The sequence below is a fragment of the Bufo gargarizans genome, chromosome 3 (genome assembly GCF_014858855.1).
Source record: "Bufo gargarizans isolate SCDJY-AF-19 chromosome 3, ASM1485885v1, whole genome shotgun sequence".
In the NCBI taxonomy this organism is placed as follows: domain Eukaryota; kingdom Metazoa; phylum Chordata; class Amphibia; order Anura; family Bufonidae; genus Bufo; species Bufo gargarizans.
The window spans coordinates 497,433,935-497,453,602 of record NC_058082.1 but is presented as its reverse complement, the minus strand read 5'-3'; the positions used below and the strand labels follow the sequence as shown (position 1 = coordinate 497,453,602).

General features: G+C 46.0%; 1 protein-coding gene across 2 annotated transcripts in view; it reads left to right on the top strand.

Moving 5' to 3' along the window:
- Nucleotides 1–1,472: 1,472 nt before the first annotated feature.
- SCARF1 (scavenger receptor class F member 1) overlaps nucleotides 1,473–19,668 on the top strand; it is an 82,950-nt gene continuing 64,754 nt past the window's right edge. For both annotated transcript variants that reach the window (XM_044286987.1, XM_044286986.1), the window contains exons 1-2: nucleotides 1,473–1,723; nucleotides 19,143–19,204. In XM_044286987.1, coding sequence (XP_044142922.1) covers nucleotides 1,611–1,723; nucleotides 19,143–19,204 — 175 coding nt within the window. In that variant the 5' untranslated portion in view covers nucleotides 1,473–1,610. The remainder of the gene's footprint in view (nucleotides 1,724–19,142; nucleotides 19,205–19,668) is intronic.

Below are 19,668 nucleotides of genomic sequence, written 5' to 3'. Positions count from 1 at the left end.
TTGAGCTTCAGCTGGTGGACAGATGGCTTTAAGTTCTCCTGCAAAATGTCTTGATAAACTTGGAAATTAATTTTTCCTTCGATGATAGCAATCCGTCCAGGCCCTGACGCAGCAAAGGGCCATTCTTGTTTAGGTTTTTATGTATCGTAGATTCGCTAACAGAGATGTTAGCATATGCCAGAGACTTTTGTAAGTCTTTAGCTGACACTCTAGGATTCTTCTTCACTTCATTGAGCAGTCTGCACTGTGCTCTTGCAGTCATCTTTACAGGACGGCCACTCCTAGGGAGAGTAGCAGCAGTGCTGAACTTTCTCCATTTATACACAATTTGTCTTACCGTGGACTGATGAACAGCAAGGCTTTTGGAGAAACTTTTATAACCCTTTCCAGCTTTATGCAAGTCAACAATTCTTAATTGTAGGTCTTCTGAGAGCTCTTTTGTGTGAGGCATCATTCACATCAGGCAATGCTTCTTGTGAAAAGCAAACCCAGAACTGGTTTGTGTTTTTTATAGGGCAGGGTAGCTGTAACCAACACCTCCAATTGGACTCTGGTTGGCTGACACCTCACTCCAATTAGCTCTTGGAGATGTCATTAGTCTAGGGGTTCACATACTTTTTCCACCTGCACTGTGAATGTTTACATGGTGTGTTCAATAAAAACATGGTAACATTTAATTCTTTGTGTGTTATTAGTTTAAGCAGACTGTGATTGTCTATTGTTGTGACTTAGATGAAGATCAGATCAAATTTTATTACCAATTTGTGCAGAAATCCATATTCCAAAGGGTTCACATACTTTTTCTTGCAACTGTATATCTCCCAAACAACTTGTCCTTCTGTGATCCCTTAAACAAGTCTTCATACATGACCCCTCGTATCAGTGTACCTAAAAATGCTCAGTTACACTTAACCCAAATATCTACAGGTGAAACTCGAAAAATTTGAATATGGTGCAAAAGTCCATTTATTTCAGTAATGCAAATTAAAATGAATTGCATTAATGCAGCTGAAAATTAGAATTTTGTGAAAAGGTTTAATATTCTAGGCTCAAAGTGTCACACTGTAGTCAGCTAATTAATCCGTACCCCCTGAGCAAAGGGTACCTCGAAATTGTGACTTTGGGGTTTCATAAGCTGTAAGCCATAATCATCCAAATTATAACAAATACAGGCTTGAAATATCTCGCTTTGCATGTAACGAGTCTCATATGTTAGTTTCACCTTTTAAGTTGCATTACTGAAATTAATGAAGTTTGCATGATATTCTAATTTTTCGAGTTTCACCTGTATATCTGTTGCTATGTTTTGGCATTTACATTTTATTGCACTTCAAATCCTGTGTCACTTTTCCCCCTCCCAGTAGATGGATTCAATAGCAGGAATTCTGCGTCCCCTCCTTTACTTCCTCAGGAAAAAAAATCAAGAAGGAACTTGATCCCAATGATAGGGCATTCACACTGGGATGGATACTGCAGAGAAGAGTTCACTCTTAGTCACAGCCTGTGACTATGATGGAGGCATTCCATAGGCGCTCCTTGCTTGTCTACCAGCCTCTCTAGGATCTTCTTCTCCTGGCTTCTCACTTATTCCATGAAGCAGTACAAGGAAAATGACCAGTTATAGCAGAAGGCTGAAACTGATGCTGATAATGTGGACCTGGCTTCCAAGACTGAACTCTCAGGACCTGGATCCTGCTGGAAAAAATGTCTGCACATCTGACAGGTAAGCAAGCATGTTAGAGACTACACATAATTCTCCAGCTGCTCCGGCTCAGAACATGACTACTGATATAATATCATTGCAGTACTATGTTACACACAGGTTATCAGGCTGTGGTAATAGGGAAATGCTGGGGAGCAATAGTGGAGCTGTATTTTATATGTATATAAAAATAACTATATCTGCTACCATGGTTTGCTATAATATTACAGAACGTCGCATCAGGTGCATATTATACTGCCATATACTGTATATAAATATATTTCATTAATAGTTGACCCTTCATTGATTGTTTCGAACAATTGTAAAAATACCGGAAAGGCAAAATTAAAAAAATTCTTAATAGGTTAGTACTATGTGGAAACCTGTTTGCAAATTAGGTCAAATGAGACCATAGACCAGACTTCAGTCATTTTTATTAACTCCAGCGTTTCTTAGATTATTTTACAAATTAGGACCTAAGCTTTTGGGGAAGGGGGGTGTTTGACTGGCTTTAAAGGGGTTGTGAAAGAATGGGGGGTTTGGCAAACCGCCTACTCAGCCAGACTCTAAAGGAAATGGAGGATGACTTACCTGCGTCCCGGCGCTGGATCCATGCTTCTTCTCCTCCAGGCCTGCAATGCTCCACTGGGCTCCCTTGATGTCAACATCCGGTTTGACATCGCCACAGCAAATCACTAGCCATGGTGGAAACCAGATCACCATTATTTTTATGATGTAAGGGGAGCCAGTCACCGCCGCAGCTGGTGATTGGCTGCGGTGATGTGTAACCGGATGTTGACATTGAGGGAGCCCAGTGGAGCTTTAATGGGGTTGTTCAACTTTGAGGGCCTCTCAGGCAGACCCTCCCAGCATGGTCAGATCTGCGGAGTAAATTCTCACTGCTTGGTTCAGTCTCCTTTTTTCCCCCTGGGCCATGGAAACTCTCAGGTCTCTCTGCGTCAGCATCTGGTTTGATGCGGGTCACATGGGCACTCCAGCCAATGACTGGCTAAAAGAGTGAAGTGTCTCTGATGTGACCCAGTGACATGATGCATGGGACACGTCACTGCTGCAGCCAGTCATTGGCCATGTCAAACCGGATGTTGAAGCGGGGAGACCTGAAAACTGCAGCGGCCCAGGTTGAACCGGAACCAAGAAGTCAGGTACGTATGATTCCCTCTGCAGGTCCGGCCACAAGTGAGAGGTCTACCCAAGAGGCCCCCCAGGGGTGAACAACCCCTTTAAGGGGTGTCAGAATCTTTATTTTCTGCTCTGGTAGCCACTTTTGCACAGGTGACAACAGGAAGTGTAGCCATATTGGATCTCACTTTTCTATTAGCTTTCTAGGAACTGTTGATAAAACTGTGACTCTGTTTTTGATTCGACAAGAAGTCACAATGATAGTCAGTCTACAGTTGCTGAGATAATTTATGGCCGCACTTCAGTTTGTCACTTTTGATAAAATGTCCACCAAAACAAAATATAAAAATGCCAATATCTCCATTAGTAAAAACACAAACTTATAGCATAGATTGTATACCCTTGGACTCACATCCTGTTTGTGTTCAACCACATTTCCTTTCCAACAATAGGGAAATCCATTACTAGACTTTCTCAGATTTCAGAGACTGCTCAATATACAATTCTAAAGAGCTGTAAAACCAACATTCACAAACATAGATGTAGACATTGAATAAAAATACTGTCCATGAGAAAACCTCTTCCTCAACATCAAGTAGGTGTCCTGAAAGGAAGTCAGTGTTGTTTAAGACAACTACTAAAGTCAATAGTGTTGCTGTTCATCAGGGCTTCCCAAACTTGTTCCACTGGGGCCTTACTAACTAGATTCCGGGGCCTCACCATTCATTATAAACCATGGCCAAGTATCTTTAATTTGTTTAATAAACTCAGTAATTAGATGTTGTTGCACTAGATATAAAATAGTTGTCATGCTTTGTGTGTTACTTCTGATAAAATTGGCGCCATGGAAACAAAAGATTGACAGCAGAAAAAGATCACCTGGTCCATCTAATCTGCCCTTATCTTATTTATTTTCTATCTTAGGATAGAAATGTTTTTCTCAGGCATGTTTAAATTCACTTATTGTAGATTTCCCAACCACATCTGCTGGACCTGGCCAATTTTTTGTTTTTGCATTTTCGCTTTTTTCTTTCCTTCCAACATCCATAACTTTCTTATTTATTTTATTTGTTGTATATTTAAATGGTGCCATTTCAATATTTGTAACATGAAATTAAAAAAATGCATTTCTGCCATGTTTTTTTGTGGTTTTGTTTTTATGGCGTTCACTATACACTAAAAAGGACATGCTGAGTTTATTTTGCCGGTCAGTATAATTATGGTAATACCAAGTTTATGTAGTTTTTTTTTAATGATCGATGCACATATAACTTTTGTTCACTTTTTATTCAATTTTTTGGAAAGGGCAAAGTGACCAAGAAAATGGCAAATCATTCATTTTTGTTCTCCATTACGGCATTCACTGCGCAGGAAAAATATTGTTATAATTTAATACTTTGAACATTTTCAGACACAGCGATACCTATTATGTTTATTTTTATATTTGGGAAATAGAAGGTGATTTGAATATATATATTTTTTTTTACAACATTGTGTACTGTAATCTTTAGCCCCTTTGGGGGACTTGAATATGTCATCTGATCTCTTTTACCATATAGAGAAATAGAAAACTATTGCAGTCTATGTAATTTTCACTAGCTGCCTGTCAGGCCATGCTTCGGGCATGGCTTTGTAGGCAGCTCACTATGTTCAGCCTGGGAGCCTTAATAACGCCCCAGGCTGTCATAGCAACAGGTTGGAGCCTCGTGATTTCGTTGCGGGGGCTCAAATCAAAGGACAAATGGATACCCAGCTCTCTGTCTAACCACTCAGATGCTGCAGTTGCTATTGACCGGGACATGGGCTGTTTCCCACGAGCGGATGCTCGTGTGAAACGGTGACAACATGGTGACAACTTTATCTCACTGAGATTTTGTAGTAAAGAGATCACAGAGAGGCACGGAGCATTATCAATCATGTTAATTCTCCGTGCCTCTGCAGTCCGCATCGGGTCTTGGCTGTCATTCACGCAGCGGATGTCACGCACGGCATCCGCTCGTGTGAAACAGCCCTAAGAGTTATCACAGATCCAGGTCATTGTGGCTGAGTGCCAGCTGTATTATACAGCCAAAGCCCACCGCATATGGAGTGGGATTAGCTGATGACACTTCTCCATACAACTCTTTTGCCCTGCTGATGTACTATTACAGGGGTTGCAAAGAGGTTAAATTCCCTTTTCCGAAAATGTTCTCTGTCCAGAGCTTAAAGAAGTATTCCAGGATCGGGTCCTTTTTAAAGTATGACCCCTAGAGTGAGGTACCAAAGGAAAGAATTGTACTCACCTGTTCCTCAATCCTGGTCCTGCACCCTGGCTCCGTTTGGTGATCTTCCATTCTCTGGCTTGTCTATATCCGGCCAGTGCACAGATGGGGTTACATGCACCACTGCAGCCAATAACTGGTCTCAGTTGGGCCTGAAGTATCTCTCACAAAATTGTGGGTTATAAACAGTAATAATCACTATTAGTTTATTATTCCCTTGTAAATATTTGCTAATGATATAGTGTCTACTTATGACATTTTCAGCTACTTTCAAGTGAATGAGTCTGAAGGATCAGCTGACATGACCTGATATCAGATGACAAGGTTGAACAGTCAGCTGCTTAAAAAGCAGTTTGAGCTAGGGCAAGACCCCCACATTAGCAGATTATTATTACTATTATTTTTTTACCATTAATTCCATGGCAGTGTACTTTAAAGCTGTCAGCTCCTACGACCAGTGTTGAAGAAAGGCAGGGACATAACAAATTCACTTCAATCCGGTTTATTGATAATTCCAGCCAACTTACAGCGCAGCACAGCTGGGTCAGGTAGTAAGTCCACAACACAAGAACAGAGGGATACAGGCTCGGGTCTCCGTTAAGGCTCATGCACACAACAGTATTGCTTTTTCAGTGTTTTGCGGTCCGTTTTTAACGCATCCGTTGTTCCGTTTTTTGTTTCTGTTGTGTTTCCATTTCCTTTCCGTTTTTCCGTTCCATTTTTCCGTATGCCATATACAGTATACAGTAATTACATAGAAAAAATTGGGCTGGGCATAACATTTTCAATAGATGGTTCAGCAAAAACGGAACGGATACGGAAGACATACGGATGCATTTCCGTATGTGTTCCGTTTTTTTTGCGGACCCATTGACTTGAATGGAGCCAAGCACCGTGATTTGCAGGCAAGAATAGGACATGTTCTATCTTTTCACGTCACGGAAATACTGAAATACTGAAACGGAATGCACACAGAGACACTTGAAATGAATGGTTCAGTATATGTTCCTCATACTGAACTAAAAAAACGGCCAGTATACTGAACACAAAATACTGTCGTGTGCATGAGCCCTTACTCAGGCCAGTGTTGCTTCACCCATGCCTTGTGCTCTGATCTGGAAGCCTCTCACTCAGACACCTTGCTTCTGCTGCTGACTTTTGAATCAGAACCGTGGACATGGGCCACCTGTGAAACCCAGAGTGGATTGTGTGGAATAAGCACCCTGCTCTTTGCTTATTCCCAGTAAAGCCAGGCCTGGATTAGCTGATACCAGCTATACTAAGTACCAACAGCTCCACTATCTATCCTAGTGGACACACTAGCTCCTGGCTTTTTACTCCACCAAGGCCGGGCATCTTAGTGACACGTCTCAGGTGGAACACAGCAAACCATGATATGCAACTCCTCTAATAGGTTTCCTGCACCATTCTAGGAGACACATATCTTCCCTCATATATGAGGCCTGTCACTGCCTCACAGTTCATATCATAAAATTAATGAGAGCTGCAGAGTAAGTCTACTTTCACACTGGCGTTTTGGTTTCTGTTTGTGAGACCAGTTTCAGGGCTCTTACAAGCGGTCCAAAACGGATCAGTTTAGCCCCAATGCATTCTGAATGGATAAGGATCCGCTCAGAATGCATCAGTTTGGCTCCGTTCCGCCTCCATTCCGCTCAGGAGGCGGACACCAAAACGCTGGTGTCCGTCTGACGATGCGGAGGCAAACAAATTAGTCCTGACACACAATGTAAGTCAACGGGGATGGATCCGTTTTCACTGACACAATCTGGCACAATAGAAAACGGATCCGTCCCCCATTGACTTTCAGTGGTGTTCAAGACAGATCGGTCTTGGCTATGTTACAGATAATACAAACGGATCCGCACCAAACGCGAGTGTGAAAGTAGCCTAAGCTGGCATAAAGAGATTGATAGTCTCTTAGTGCAAAAGAAACAATATTCATTTTAGGATTCTATAATGATTGCTTCATAGAAAAGCAACAGACAGACGTTCTTTAGAGGCGTTGTCTCAATTCAGTAAATGGGATTTATCATGTAGATAAGGTTAAAGGGCTTCTGTCACCCCCAAAACCCTTATATAGGGATCTTACCTTTGTCTGTGGCTTCTTTTCATTAAAAAACTATCTTTTAAAATATGCAAATCGCTTCAGTAGGGCGTCTACTTGTTGGTAGCCGCTGCAAAAAACCGCCCCCTCCTCTTGTTGATTGACAGGGCCAGCAGCGATCTCCTCCTCCGGCTGGCCCTGTCAGCATTTCAAATCTTGCGCCTGTCTTCATTCGGCGCAGGCCTTTAAGAACTGGGAGCAGAAGGTCCTTTCTGACTGGCTAGCGCAGAGGGTGGGAATCATAGGTCATTCTACTCTTGAGGAACACTGAAGAGTGATGAGAGAAGGAGCCAAGCCGGTATGTATGAGGCCTTCTGCAAGTGATGGTGCCGACTGCTGACTGTACCTATTACGTATCTACTATATCTGTACTACAAATTGTATATTGTTGTGCATTGTATATGTTATTGTTATTTGGCTAAGTAATAGTTGGCAAAGGTTGGCAGGGAACAACCCTTTTCCTCCCCTCTTAAGAGTGGGCTGGAACTGCTCCCTGCCAAGAGGAGGAATCCGTGAGTAACCTCAGAGAGGAGAGGAAGGAACCTGCAAAGCTCCTGCTCCCGTTATAGATTTTCCAGAAAGAACTACTCTGATTGTCCTCAAGTAAAGCCTGGAGGTTCTAGTTGGCAGTGTGACCTGCTAACGTCAGCATTGAAGACACTGCTGCATGGTGTGGCATTACATTTTTAATGAGAATATAATTATAATAAAACACACACAACTTCTGTGTCAGAAAATGTGGAACTGGTGCTTCATAAATATGGCACTCACTCTGAACACCATTTTTCTTACACTAGACAGCTGGTATAAATGCAATGATAAATCTGCTTCCTTCCACACAGTATATTATAAAACTGTCTGTCTTCAGCCACCACTAGGGGGCAGTTTAGTGCATTGGAATGTAAACAGTTACCATTGATAACAATGGAAGTTGTTAATAATTGTTCAGTGAATCAACTATCACAGCATCCAGTGGTGGAGAGATCCATAGCCTAATAGTTACAGGTCTAGGTATGAAAAGGTCATCACAAAGATCTGTGCTTTGATATTGTTGTAGACTATAATTGATGACTTATCTTTGAACAGCAATCCACTCTTAATTAGCTTGGTCTCTCTCCTCTGCACGCGCTCCACGTATGTGGTCTGACTAGTGATTTGTAAGAGGAAAAACTTGTCATGAATATCTATGCCTCTTTCTATGCATCCAATTACGTTATTTGCCTTGGCAGCAGCTACCTGGCATTGGTTGCTAAAGTTAAAGATGACCTATCGTCTGCAGCCTTCCCAAGGCCGAGTGACGACACGTTCAACCGTCACATGGTCTAGGCGTAGCTCAGCTCCATAGCAGTTAATGGGACTAGCTGCGATACCAAGCACAGTTGCTATACAATGTACGGCACTGTGCTTGGTGAGCAAGGAAAAGGCCACGGTGCTCACAGAAGCAATGGTGCCTTCTCAAACAGCTGAGCGGCAGGGGTCCTGGGTGTCGGACCCCCACCAATCAGATACTGAAGAGGATAGGTTATTAGTATTTAAATCTCGGAAAACCCTTTTAAGTATACCCAAGGTCTTAAAGGCAGTGTTACCCTATGTTTTTCTAATAGATCATTGTAGAATTTGTTCTCTTTACCCATGTGCATAATTCCACATTTATTCATATTAAACTGAATTTGCCATTTCTTGACCCAAGACTCCAGCTTACCGAGATCTCTCTGTGATATTACATTACCCTCCTCTGTATTGATTACCTCTCAGAGCTTGGTAACATCTGCAAATATTAACTCCTTAGTGACCACCCATACGTGTCTTTACTGCGGTCACTAAGGGGCCTTAGGCTCAGTCTAAGCGCTGCACGGGTCCCCCATGCAGCCGGGAGCGGTGACCCAGCTCTTACATGCAGGGGCGTAGCTAGAAATGACTGGGCCCCATAGCTCCTCATGCACTTGCGACGGTTACGTGTAGGACTGAGCACAGACAGTTGGTCACTGGCAACACATTTGTGCCAGTGTAGGAAATGTATGAATTTAAATGTCTGTGTATTAAAGAAGATTGTTAAATTGTACAGGGGTCTGTAACACAAGAAGGTGAAAGTACATATCGTGGGGTGTGTATGCACAACCTGGCAAATTTTTTTTTTTTTAAACCTTCAGGGCCGGACCGCCGATCACCACAGGCGGCGCGGCCCTGGATGTAATTGCGGCGGCGGCAGGGGGGCCGGGGGGGCAGTAGGAGATGAGCGCTTCCATTGTGGAAGCGCTCATCTCCATATCTGTGCTGCGGCAGGGGAGGGAGAGGTGTGTCCCTCACCTGTTCTTCTGATAGGCCGCAGGCACTAATGCCTGCAGCCTATCAGAGGCCGGCTCTGGCGGCGCGATGACGTCATCATCGCGCCGCCTGAGCCGGGCAGCACACAGCAGGGACACGGGCCGGAAGAGGCTGCATCGCATCGCTGCTGGTAAGTATCGGTGTATTTTTTTATTTTTTTTTGAGGGGGGGAGCTGGCACTATGGGGGCACTAAAGGGGAGAACTGCACTATGGGGGCACTAAAGGGGAGAACTGCACTATGGGGGCACTAATGGGGAGAACTGCACTATGGGGGCACTAAAGGGGAGAACTGCACTATGGGGGCACTAAAGGGGAGAACTGCACTATGGGGGCACTAAAGGGGAGAACTGCACTATGGGGGCACTAAAGGGGAGAACTGCACTATGGGGGCACTAAAGGGGAGAACTGCACTATGGGGGCACTAAAGGGGAGAACTGCACTATGGGGGCACTAAAGGGGAGAACTGCACTATGGAGGCACTAAAGGGGAGAACTGCACTATGGAGGCACTAAAGGGGAGAACTGCACTATGGGGTGCAGTAAAAGGGAGAACGGCACTATGGGGGGCAGTAAAGGGGAGAATGGCACTATGGGGGGCAGTAAAGGGAAGAACGGCACTATGGGGGCACTAAAGGGGAGAACGGCACTATGGGGGGCAGTAAAGGGGAGAACGGCACTATGGGGGGCAGTAAAGGGGAGAACGGCACTATGGGGGGCAGTAAAGGGGAGAACGGCACTATGGGGAGCAGTAAAGGGGAGAACGGCACTATGGGGGGCAGTAAAGGGGAGAACGGCACTATGGGGGGCAGTAAAGGGGAGAACGGCACTATGGGGGGCACTAAAGGGGAGAACGGCACAATGGGGGCACTAAAGGGGAGAACGGCACTATGGGGGCATTATTTGGGGGGCACCATGGGGGAGAGGAGCACTATGGGAGCTTTAAAGGGGCTTTTTTTTTTTACACATTATGGGGGGGCACTATAGGGGAGAATGGCACTATGGGGGCACTAAAGGGGAGAACTGCACTATGGGGCACTAAAGGGAAGAACTGCACTATGGGGGCACTAAAGGGGAGAACTGCACAATGGGGGCACTAAAGGGGAGAACTGCACTATGGGGGCACTAAAGGGGAGAACTGCACTATGGGGGCACTAAAGGGGAGAACTGCACTATGGAGGCAACTAAAGGGGAGAACTTCACTATGGAGGCACTAAAGGGGAGAACTGCACTATGGGGGGCAGTAAAGGGGAGAACGGCACTATGGGGGGCAGTAAAGGGGAGAACGGCACTATGGGGGGCAGTAAAGGGGAGAACGGCACTATGGGGGGCAGTAAAGGGAAGAACAGCACTATGGGGGCACTAAAGGGGAGAACGGCACTATGGGGGGCAGTAAAGGGGAGAACGGCACTATGGGGGGCAGTAAAGGGGAGAACGGCACTATGGGGGGCAGTAAAGGGGAGAACGACACTATGGGAGGCAGTAAAGGGGAGAACGGCACTATGGGGGGCAGTAAAGGGGAGAACGGCACTATGGGGGGCAGTAAAGGGGAGAACGGCACTATGGGGGGCAGTAAAGGGGAGAACGGCACTATGGGGGCACTAAAGGGGAGAACGGCACTATGGGGGCATTATTTGGGGGGCACCATGGGGGAGAGGAGCACTATGGGGGCTCTAAAGGGGCTTTTTTTTTTTACACATTATGGGGGGCACTATAGGGGAGAATGGCACTATGGGGCATCTGGTGGCACTATAGGGGCATTATTTGGGGGCACTAAGGGGAAGTGGGGGCTCTAAAGGGGCCTTTATTCTTATTGGCACATTATGGGGGCATTATTGCATCTGGTGGCACTAAGGGGGCATTTTTTTACCGGCACATTATGGTAGGCACTATGGGGGAAAGGAGCACTATTGGGGCATATGGTGGCACTTAGAAGGGGCATTTTTTACTGGCATATTATGGGCGACACTATTGGGAAGGGGAGAGGAGCACTATGAGGGCATTTACTGGGGCACTATATAGGGGTATTTTATACTGGCATACATTATGGGGACATTAGCTCAACAGCGGGTACTAAGCGGGGGTACAATCATTTTTGGGGGACATTATCTTTATACTATTAGTGTCTGGGCGCAGTTATTTTTTTAGAGCACTGTGTGCCAATAATTGTTGAAGGGGGCACTATCTGTGTGGTAGCAGTATTTCCAGGGGGACTGTTTCTGCAGTATAGTATTGGGGGCACAGCGGGCACAGTATTGGGGCACTATCTGTGTGGTAGTAGTATTTCCAGGGGGACTGTTTCTGCAGTATAGTATTGGGGGCACAGCGGGCACAGTATTGGGGCACTATCTGTGTGGTAGTAGTATTTCCAGGGGGACTGTTTCAGCAGTATAGTATTGGGGGCACAGCGGGCACAGTATTGGGGGTGGCAGGAAAGGGGTTCAGAAGATGTGAAGATGATGGAAATGTGGGAAACTAATGTCTGTTTGTTAATCTCTGCAGAGATGGGAGATGGCTGAAAAATCATCATGGCGGTCTGGTCTGAATGGAGAAGATGAGGAAAGAGAACATCTACAACAAAGGTGACATCACTGGATGTAAGAGGTAGGGGGCGCTATGTAGGAGAGGAGATGCTCCGGCTCCTCCCCTGCCATTTGCAGAAGGAGGATTCAGAGCTGGGTGAGGACGGCCAAAGGGGGCAGCAGGCAGATGGTGGGGGGAACCACAGGCCTTGAGCAGGATCTGGGGAGGGAGGAGAGCGGAGGAGCTTCCTGGCTGCAGCCGGCTGTTTATTGTATGATGTGAAGCAGGCAGTGCAGCCAGGACAGACCCCCCTCTCTCAGTATGATGTGTAGAGACAGGCCGCAATTATAGAATGTCAGCTGTACAGTGTTTGTTGGGAGTGGCCTATTATATGTAGGAGGGGCTTTTAATAATGGGCGGGGCCGCATTGTTCTTTTCCTGCAGAACTTTTAGAATCGCCAAGTAAAAGAATCAGCGCAACACACTACACCCCCGTCCCTGCAGTTTTAAATATAAAGGGGGCTTTGAAAAATTGAATTAGCACAGCGCACTACACATGCCACATTTTTTTGCCTTTCGGACCCCCCCTAGACAAAATTCCTGGGTGCTCCCCTGTGTGTATGTGTATTAGACAGAAGGTAGGGATATGTATCTTGTGTAGTTTGGGTATTTGGGAGCGTAAGGGGTATATATCTAGTGCTGATACACGTGTAGGTGAAGAGCCGCTCTGACATAATTTGTCTCTTTCATATTATAAGCTCCCCTTATATATAATTTACTTACAGTTCTGAAGACTCAGGGGTGCTGGCAGGCTTGTCCTCTGGGGTGTTGGCAGGCTTGGCCTCAGGGGTGCTGGCAGGCTTGGCCTCAGGGGTGCTGGCAGGCTTGGCCTCAGGGGTGTTGGCAGGCTTGGCCTCAGGGGTGCTGACAGGCTTGGCCTAAGGGGTGCTGACAGGCTTGGCCAAGCAGAAGGAGTGTGGGAGACTGTGATGCCTTTTTTCTCCAAGCTGCTCGGGAAAAAATAATCATTACACCTCAGGTCAGACCCCCAATCAGACCCCCAATGTTAATCAGACCACAGCTGACAGCCCCAATAAGATCCCCAATGTAAATAAGACCCCAATAAGACCTCAGATCACACCTCAGCTCAGACCCCAATATGAATGAACCCCCAATCAGACCTCAGATAAGAGCCCCATGCCTCATAGCAGCCCTCAGTAGCTTCATAGCAGCCCTCAGTAGCCTCTCCATCAGCCCCCAGTGCCTCTCCATCAGCCCCCAGTTCCTCTCCATCAGCCCCCAGTGCCTCTCACCAGCCCCCAGTGCCTCTCTATCAGCCCTAGTGCCTCTCACCAGTCCCCAGTGCCTCTCATCAGCCCCCAGTGCATCTCCATCAGCCCCCAGTGCCTCTCACCAGCCCCCAGTGCCTCTCCATCAGCCCCCAGTGCCTCTCCATCAGCCCCCAGTGCCTCTCCATCAGCTCCAAGTGCCTCTCACTAGCCCCCAGTGCCTCTCCATCAGCCCCAGTGCTTCTCCATCAGCCCCCAGTGCCTCTCACCAGCCCCCAGTGCCTCTCCATCAGCCCCCAGTGCCTCTCACCAGCCCCCAGTACCCTCTCCATCAGCCCCCAGTGCCTCTCACCAGCCCCCAGTGCCTCTCCATCAGCCCCAAGTGCCTCTCACCAGCCCCCAGTACCCTCTCCATCAGCCCCCAGTGCACCCTCCCCGGTATTAAACTCATTGGTGGGCAGTGCACCCCACCTCGGTATTAAAATCATTGGTGGGCAGCGCACCCTCCCCCCCCCTCGGTATTAAAATCATTGGTGGGCAGTGCACCCTCCCCCCCCTCAGTATTAAAATCATTGGTGGGAAGTGCACCCTCCCCCCCATTGTATTAAAATCATTGGTGGGCAGTGAACCCCCCCTCGGTATTAAAATCATTGGTAGGCAGCGTGCCCCCCCTCTCCTGTATTAAAATAATTGGTGGGCAGTGTGCCCTCCCCCCCAATGAGGGAGGGGGGGCCCTATCGCACCGACACTCGCACCGACATTTGAATTTTATTTATTTTTTATCCTCAGCCGGCAGCCCGGGCCGCCAGTGGCATAGGGCCCCATAGCCATTGCTATGGCTGCTATGGCGATCCCTACGCCACTGCTCACATGAGAGCCACGGCCCTGCTCTAACATCCCGGCCCGCCGCATGTAAACTGCTGACAGAGGGAGCGGACTCCCTCTGTCTCCCATCGGCACCTCGCAAATGCGATCGTGGGTTGCCAATGTGTGTGAAGGATGCCTGGGGTCTGATGTAGGCCCCAGACCAGTCTTCAGTAATTTCCAGCAGGCTGCGCCTGTTTGGCACAGCCTGCTGGTCAATGTTAGAATAGCCAGGGCCGTCTTTGCCAAGGGGCAGCTGCCCCGGGCCCAGTTGCTCCTGGGGGGCCCAAGGCAGCTGCCTCTTGAGCCCTGCTAGCTACTGCCCCGGGTGTCAAGCTGTCTGTGTACTTTAACGTTGTAATCTAGGACCTTAATGACATCATCACCATGTGACCAGTAACCTAGCAATTACTGGTCACATGGTTATGAGATAATCACAGGTCCTATCAGGAGTGTTGCGGAAGTTAACTGTGGAGCTTTTTTGTGTGAAGATTACATCAGGAAAAGGTGACAGGGGCTGTTATGTTAATATACTGTAAACTACTGTATAGTGGGGTGCTGTATATTGTGGGGGGGGGGGCTGTATATTGTGTGGGACTGTATACTGTGTGGTGGGCTATATACTGTGTGGGGCTGTATACTGTGGGGGGCCTGTATACTGTGGGGGCTGTATACTGTGTGGTGGGCTGTATACTGTGTGGAGGCCTGTATACTGTGTGGGGGCCTGTATACTGTGTGGTGGGCTGTATACTGTGTGGTGGGCTGTATACTGTGTGGGGGCTGTATACTGTGTGGGGGGCCTGTATAGTGTGGTGGGCCTGTATAGTGTGGGGGGGGGCCTGTATAGTGTGGGGGGCCTGTATAGTGTGGGGGGGGGGCTGTATAGTGTGGGGGCCTGTATAGTGTGTGGGGGGCTGTATATTGTGGAGTGCTATACTGCTGTACTGTATACTGTGGGGGGTCTGTATACTGTGGATGCGGTATAGTGTGGAGTGCTATATCCAGGGGGCCCAGGGGGCGGGATCCAGGGGGCCCAAGTAAATTTTTGCCCAGGGTCCAATCAATATTAAAGACGGCCCTGAGAATAGCATAGTGTATTGAATTTTAAAAGCAATCAAAAAGCTGTCTGTTATACACTCACCTAATGAATTATTAGGAACACCATACTAATACGGTGTTGGACCCCCTTTTGCCTTCAGAACTGCCTTAATTCTACGTGGCATTGATTCAAAAAGGTGCTGATAGCATTCTTTAGAAATGTTGGCCCATAATGATAGGATAGCATCTTGCAGTTGATGGAGATTTGAGGGATGCACATCCAGGGCACGAAGCTCCCGTTCCACCACATCCCAAAGATGCTCTATTGGGTTGAGATCTGGTGACTGTGGGGGCCATTTTAGTACAGTGAACTCATTGTCATGTTCAAGAAACCAATTTGAAATGATTCGAGCTTTGTGACATGGTGCATTATCCTGCTGGAAGTAGCCATCAAAGGATGGGTACATGGTGGTCATGAAGGGATGGACATGGCCAGAAATAATGCTCAGGTAGCCCGTGGCATTTAAACCATGGCCAATTGGCACTAAGGGGCCTAAATTCTGCCCAGAAAACATCCCCCACACCATTACACCACCACCACCAGCCTGCACAGTGGTAACAAGGCATGATGGATACATGTTCTCATTCTGTTTACGCCAAATTCGGACTCTACCATTTGAATGTCTCAACAGAAATCGAGACTCATCAGACCAGGCAACATTTTTCCAGTGTTCAATAGTCCAATTTTGGTGAGCTCGTGCAAATTGTAGCCTCTTTTTCCTATTTGTAGTGGAGATGAGTGGTACCCGGTGGGGTCTTCTGCTGTTGTAGCCCATCCGCCTCAAGGTTATGCGTGTTGTGGCTTCACATATGCTTGGCTGCATATCTCGGTTGTAACGAGTGGTTATTTCAGTCAACGTTGCTCTTCTATCAGCTTGAATCAGTCGGCCCATTCTCCTCTGACCTCTAGCATCAACAAGGCATTTTTGCCCACAGGACTGCCGCATACTGGATGTTTTTCCCTTTTCACACCATTCTTTGTAAACCCTAGAAATGGTTGTGCGTGAAAATCCCAGTAACTGAGCAGATTGTGAAATACTCAGACCGGCCCGTCTGGCACCAACAACCATGCCTCGCTCAAAATTGCTTAAATCACCTTTCTTTCCCATTCTGACATTCAGTTTGGAGTTCAGGAGATTATCTTGACCAGGACCACAACCCTAAATGCATTGAAGCAACTGCCATGTGATTAGTTGACTAGATAATCGCATTAATGAGAAATAGAACAGGTGTTCCTAATAATTCTTTAGGTGAGTGTAGTCCCCTTGTGGGACTATTAAATGGTAAAAAGCTGTAAAACAAAAAAACAAATTTATTCAATAAAAAAATCCCATAAAAAAATAACAGGGGCAAAAAAAAAATCTGCCCCATATGTTTGGTATTGCCACGTCCGTAACGACCCGGACTACATAAATATCATGTAAATTATTCCCTATGTTGAATTCCGTAAAAAAAAAAAAAAAAAAAAAAAAAAGAAGAAGAAGAAAAAAATACAGAATTGCTAATAACAAGTGAGCAAAAAGCACCATTTTCTCCAAAATGATACCAATAAAAGGTCGTCCCGCAAAAATCAAACCTGCATACAACTCCATAGAAAGAAAAAGTTATGGGTCTTGGGAAGCGGCAATGCAAGATAATTTTTTCCTTTAAAAAAAAAGGGGGTTTTATTGCAAAAAAGTAGTAAAACAGAAAAAAAACTATATGTATTTGATATCACTGTAATCGCAGTGACCTAGAGAATAAAGATATTATGTTATTTATACCTACAAATGAACGCAATAGAATTTATAACGTAAAAACCCAGTGGCAGTATTGCTGTTTTTCCCATCTCCCTCCCAGAAAGAGTTAATAAAAGTTAATCAGAAAGTTATGTGTACTCCAAAATGGGGTAAAAACTACAACTTGTCCCGCAAAAAAACAAGGCCTCATAAAGCTATATAGACGGAAAAATAAAAAAAGTTATAGCTCTTGAAACGCGACAATGAAAATGGAAGAAAAACACTTGGTCAGTAAGGGGTTAAAATTATACTTACTACTGTAAGCCTTCTACAAAGTCATTAATAAGCATATTAATGGTTTTAAGTTGATACTGCACTACTTCTCCTTGTGTTAAGGAGGTAACACTGAATGACGTATTTAGATTAACCCTAATCATGTCATCTGTCTTTCCATTTTCTTGCACGTTGCATCTTCCTTTACCAACACCCAGATTATATCTTAGAAGAACAACATTTTTAGTTTTAAGTTTCTATTTATGTATATAGCTGAATGAGTTCCCTTTGGACATTATACTTTATAATATCATGTACAGTTAAGGCCTGAGAAAAGTCTAAACCTGTTGCCAAAACATAGGCTAGTTCAACAACTGAATCTTTGAATAGTGCTCAGTGTGAAATTCAAAGGGGTTGTTCAGGACTTTGATATTATTGGTCTATCCTTATCATAAACCATCCATATCAGATCAGCGGTGGTGCACCCCACCAGTTGGCTGTTTTCTTACAGCTCCGGTGCTGGTAATCGCAGTGCAGCTCCCATTCACTTCAATTGGATCAGCTTTGTCCACCACACAGTGGATGTAGCTCTGTAGTGCTGGCGCCAACTTCTAGTGCCAGAGCTACAAGAAAAAAAAGGTTGATCGGTGGGGCTACAGGTGACAATCTGATATTGATGACCTATCCTGGAAAACACCTTTAGGCCTCCTTCACATGAGCGTGTCCGGATAAGGTCCGGATGCGTTGCAGCAAACCCGCGCCAGTAGGTACCCAATTGTAGTCAGTTATGACTGCAATTGCGTTCCGTTGTTCAGTTTTTATCGCGCGGTGCAATGCGTTTTGCACGCGCATGATAAAAAACTGAATGTGGTACCCAGACCCGAACTTCTTCGCAGAAGTTCAGGTTTGGGTTCAAGGTTTTGTATTATTTTCCCTTATAACATGGTTATAAGGGAAAATAATAGCATTCTGAATACAGAATGCATAGTACAATAGGGCTTGAGGGGTTAAAAAAAAAATATAATAATTTAACTCACCTTAATCCACTTGTTCGCATAGCCGGCATCTCTTCTGTCTTGTTCTGTGAGGAATAGGACCTTTGATGACATCACTACACTCATCACATGGTCCGTCACATGATCGTTTACCATGGTGATGGATCATGTGACGGACCATGTGATGAATGTTAGTGACGTCATCAAAGGTCCTATTCCTCGCAGAACAAGATAGAAGAGATGCCGGCTGCGCGAACAAGTGGATTAAGGTGAGTTAAATTTTATTTATTTTTTAACCCCTCAAGCCCTATATTCAGAATGCTATTATTTTCCCTTACAACCATGTTATAAAGGAAAATAATTAAGATCGGGTCCCCATCCTGATCGTTTCCTAGCAACCGTGCGTGAAAATCGCACCACACCCGCACTTGCTTGCGGATGCTTGCAATTTTCACGCAGCCCCATTCACTTCTATGGGGCCTGCATTGCGTGAAAAACGCACAAAGTAGCGCATGCTGCGATTTTCAAGCAACGCACAAGTGATGCGTGAAAAAAAAACACTCATCTGCACAGCCCCATAGAAATGAATGGGTCCGGATTCAGTGCGGGTGCAATGCGTTCACCTCACGCATTGCACCCACGCGGAAAACTCGCCCGCGTGAAAGGGGCCTTACGCTTTGGCAAGATCTTGATATGTAAGTTGATGAGAAGTAACTGAATTAGGGAAGATGCTTTACACAGTCTGCACATCATCTGCCTAGTGTTGATTTCAGGATGTAATCAAAAGAAAATGGTGAAACTAATCAACTTCCTGCTTTTCCCTTTCCTTTAGTGTCACCAATGGGCTGGTGTGCTGCCCAGGCTGGAAACAGGAAGGGAGAGAGTGCACAGCTGGTAAGCTATAATCATCCTAGAAAGTTGACAGGACAACTGTCTGCCTCATATCGATCTATCATCTTTCTATCCCCAATAATGGTTCCCCCCAGCGTGTCCTGTGAGCATAGAGGAAGCTGGAGAACCTCCGTAGATACCTACTGTAGTCTCTGACCACACAGGTCGCCTCCGGCAAAGGAATGAACTGCCCCAATAGGGTCTGGTGTTCTTATACAAGGGCCATCATTGTGATGTCATCTTTGTGATGCCATTGAATGCTGTAATGTCATCAGGGGCGTAGCTAAAGGCTCATGGGCGCTAGTGCAAGAGTTAAGCTTGGGCCCCCCTTCCCTCAGTGCTTTGTGTGTCTTCTTATGCAGCACAAGGGTCTTTGGGCCCCCTCAGGCTCCTGGGCCCGGTAGCGACTGCTACCTCTGCACCCCCTATAGCTACGCCCATGGTCTCATTTGCATATGAAGCTGCCA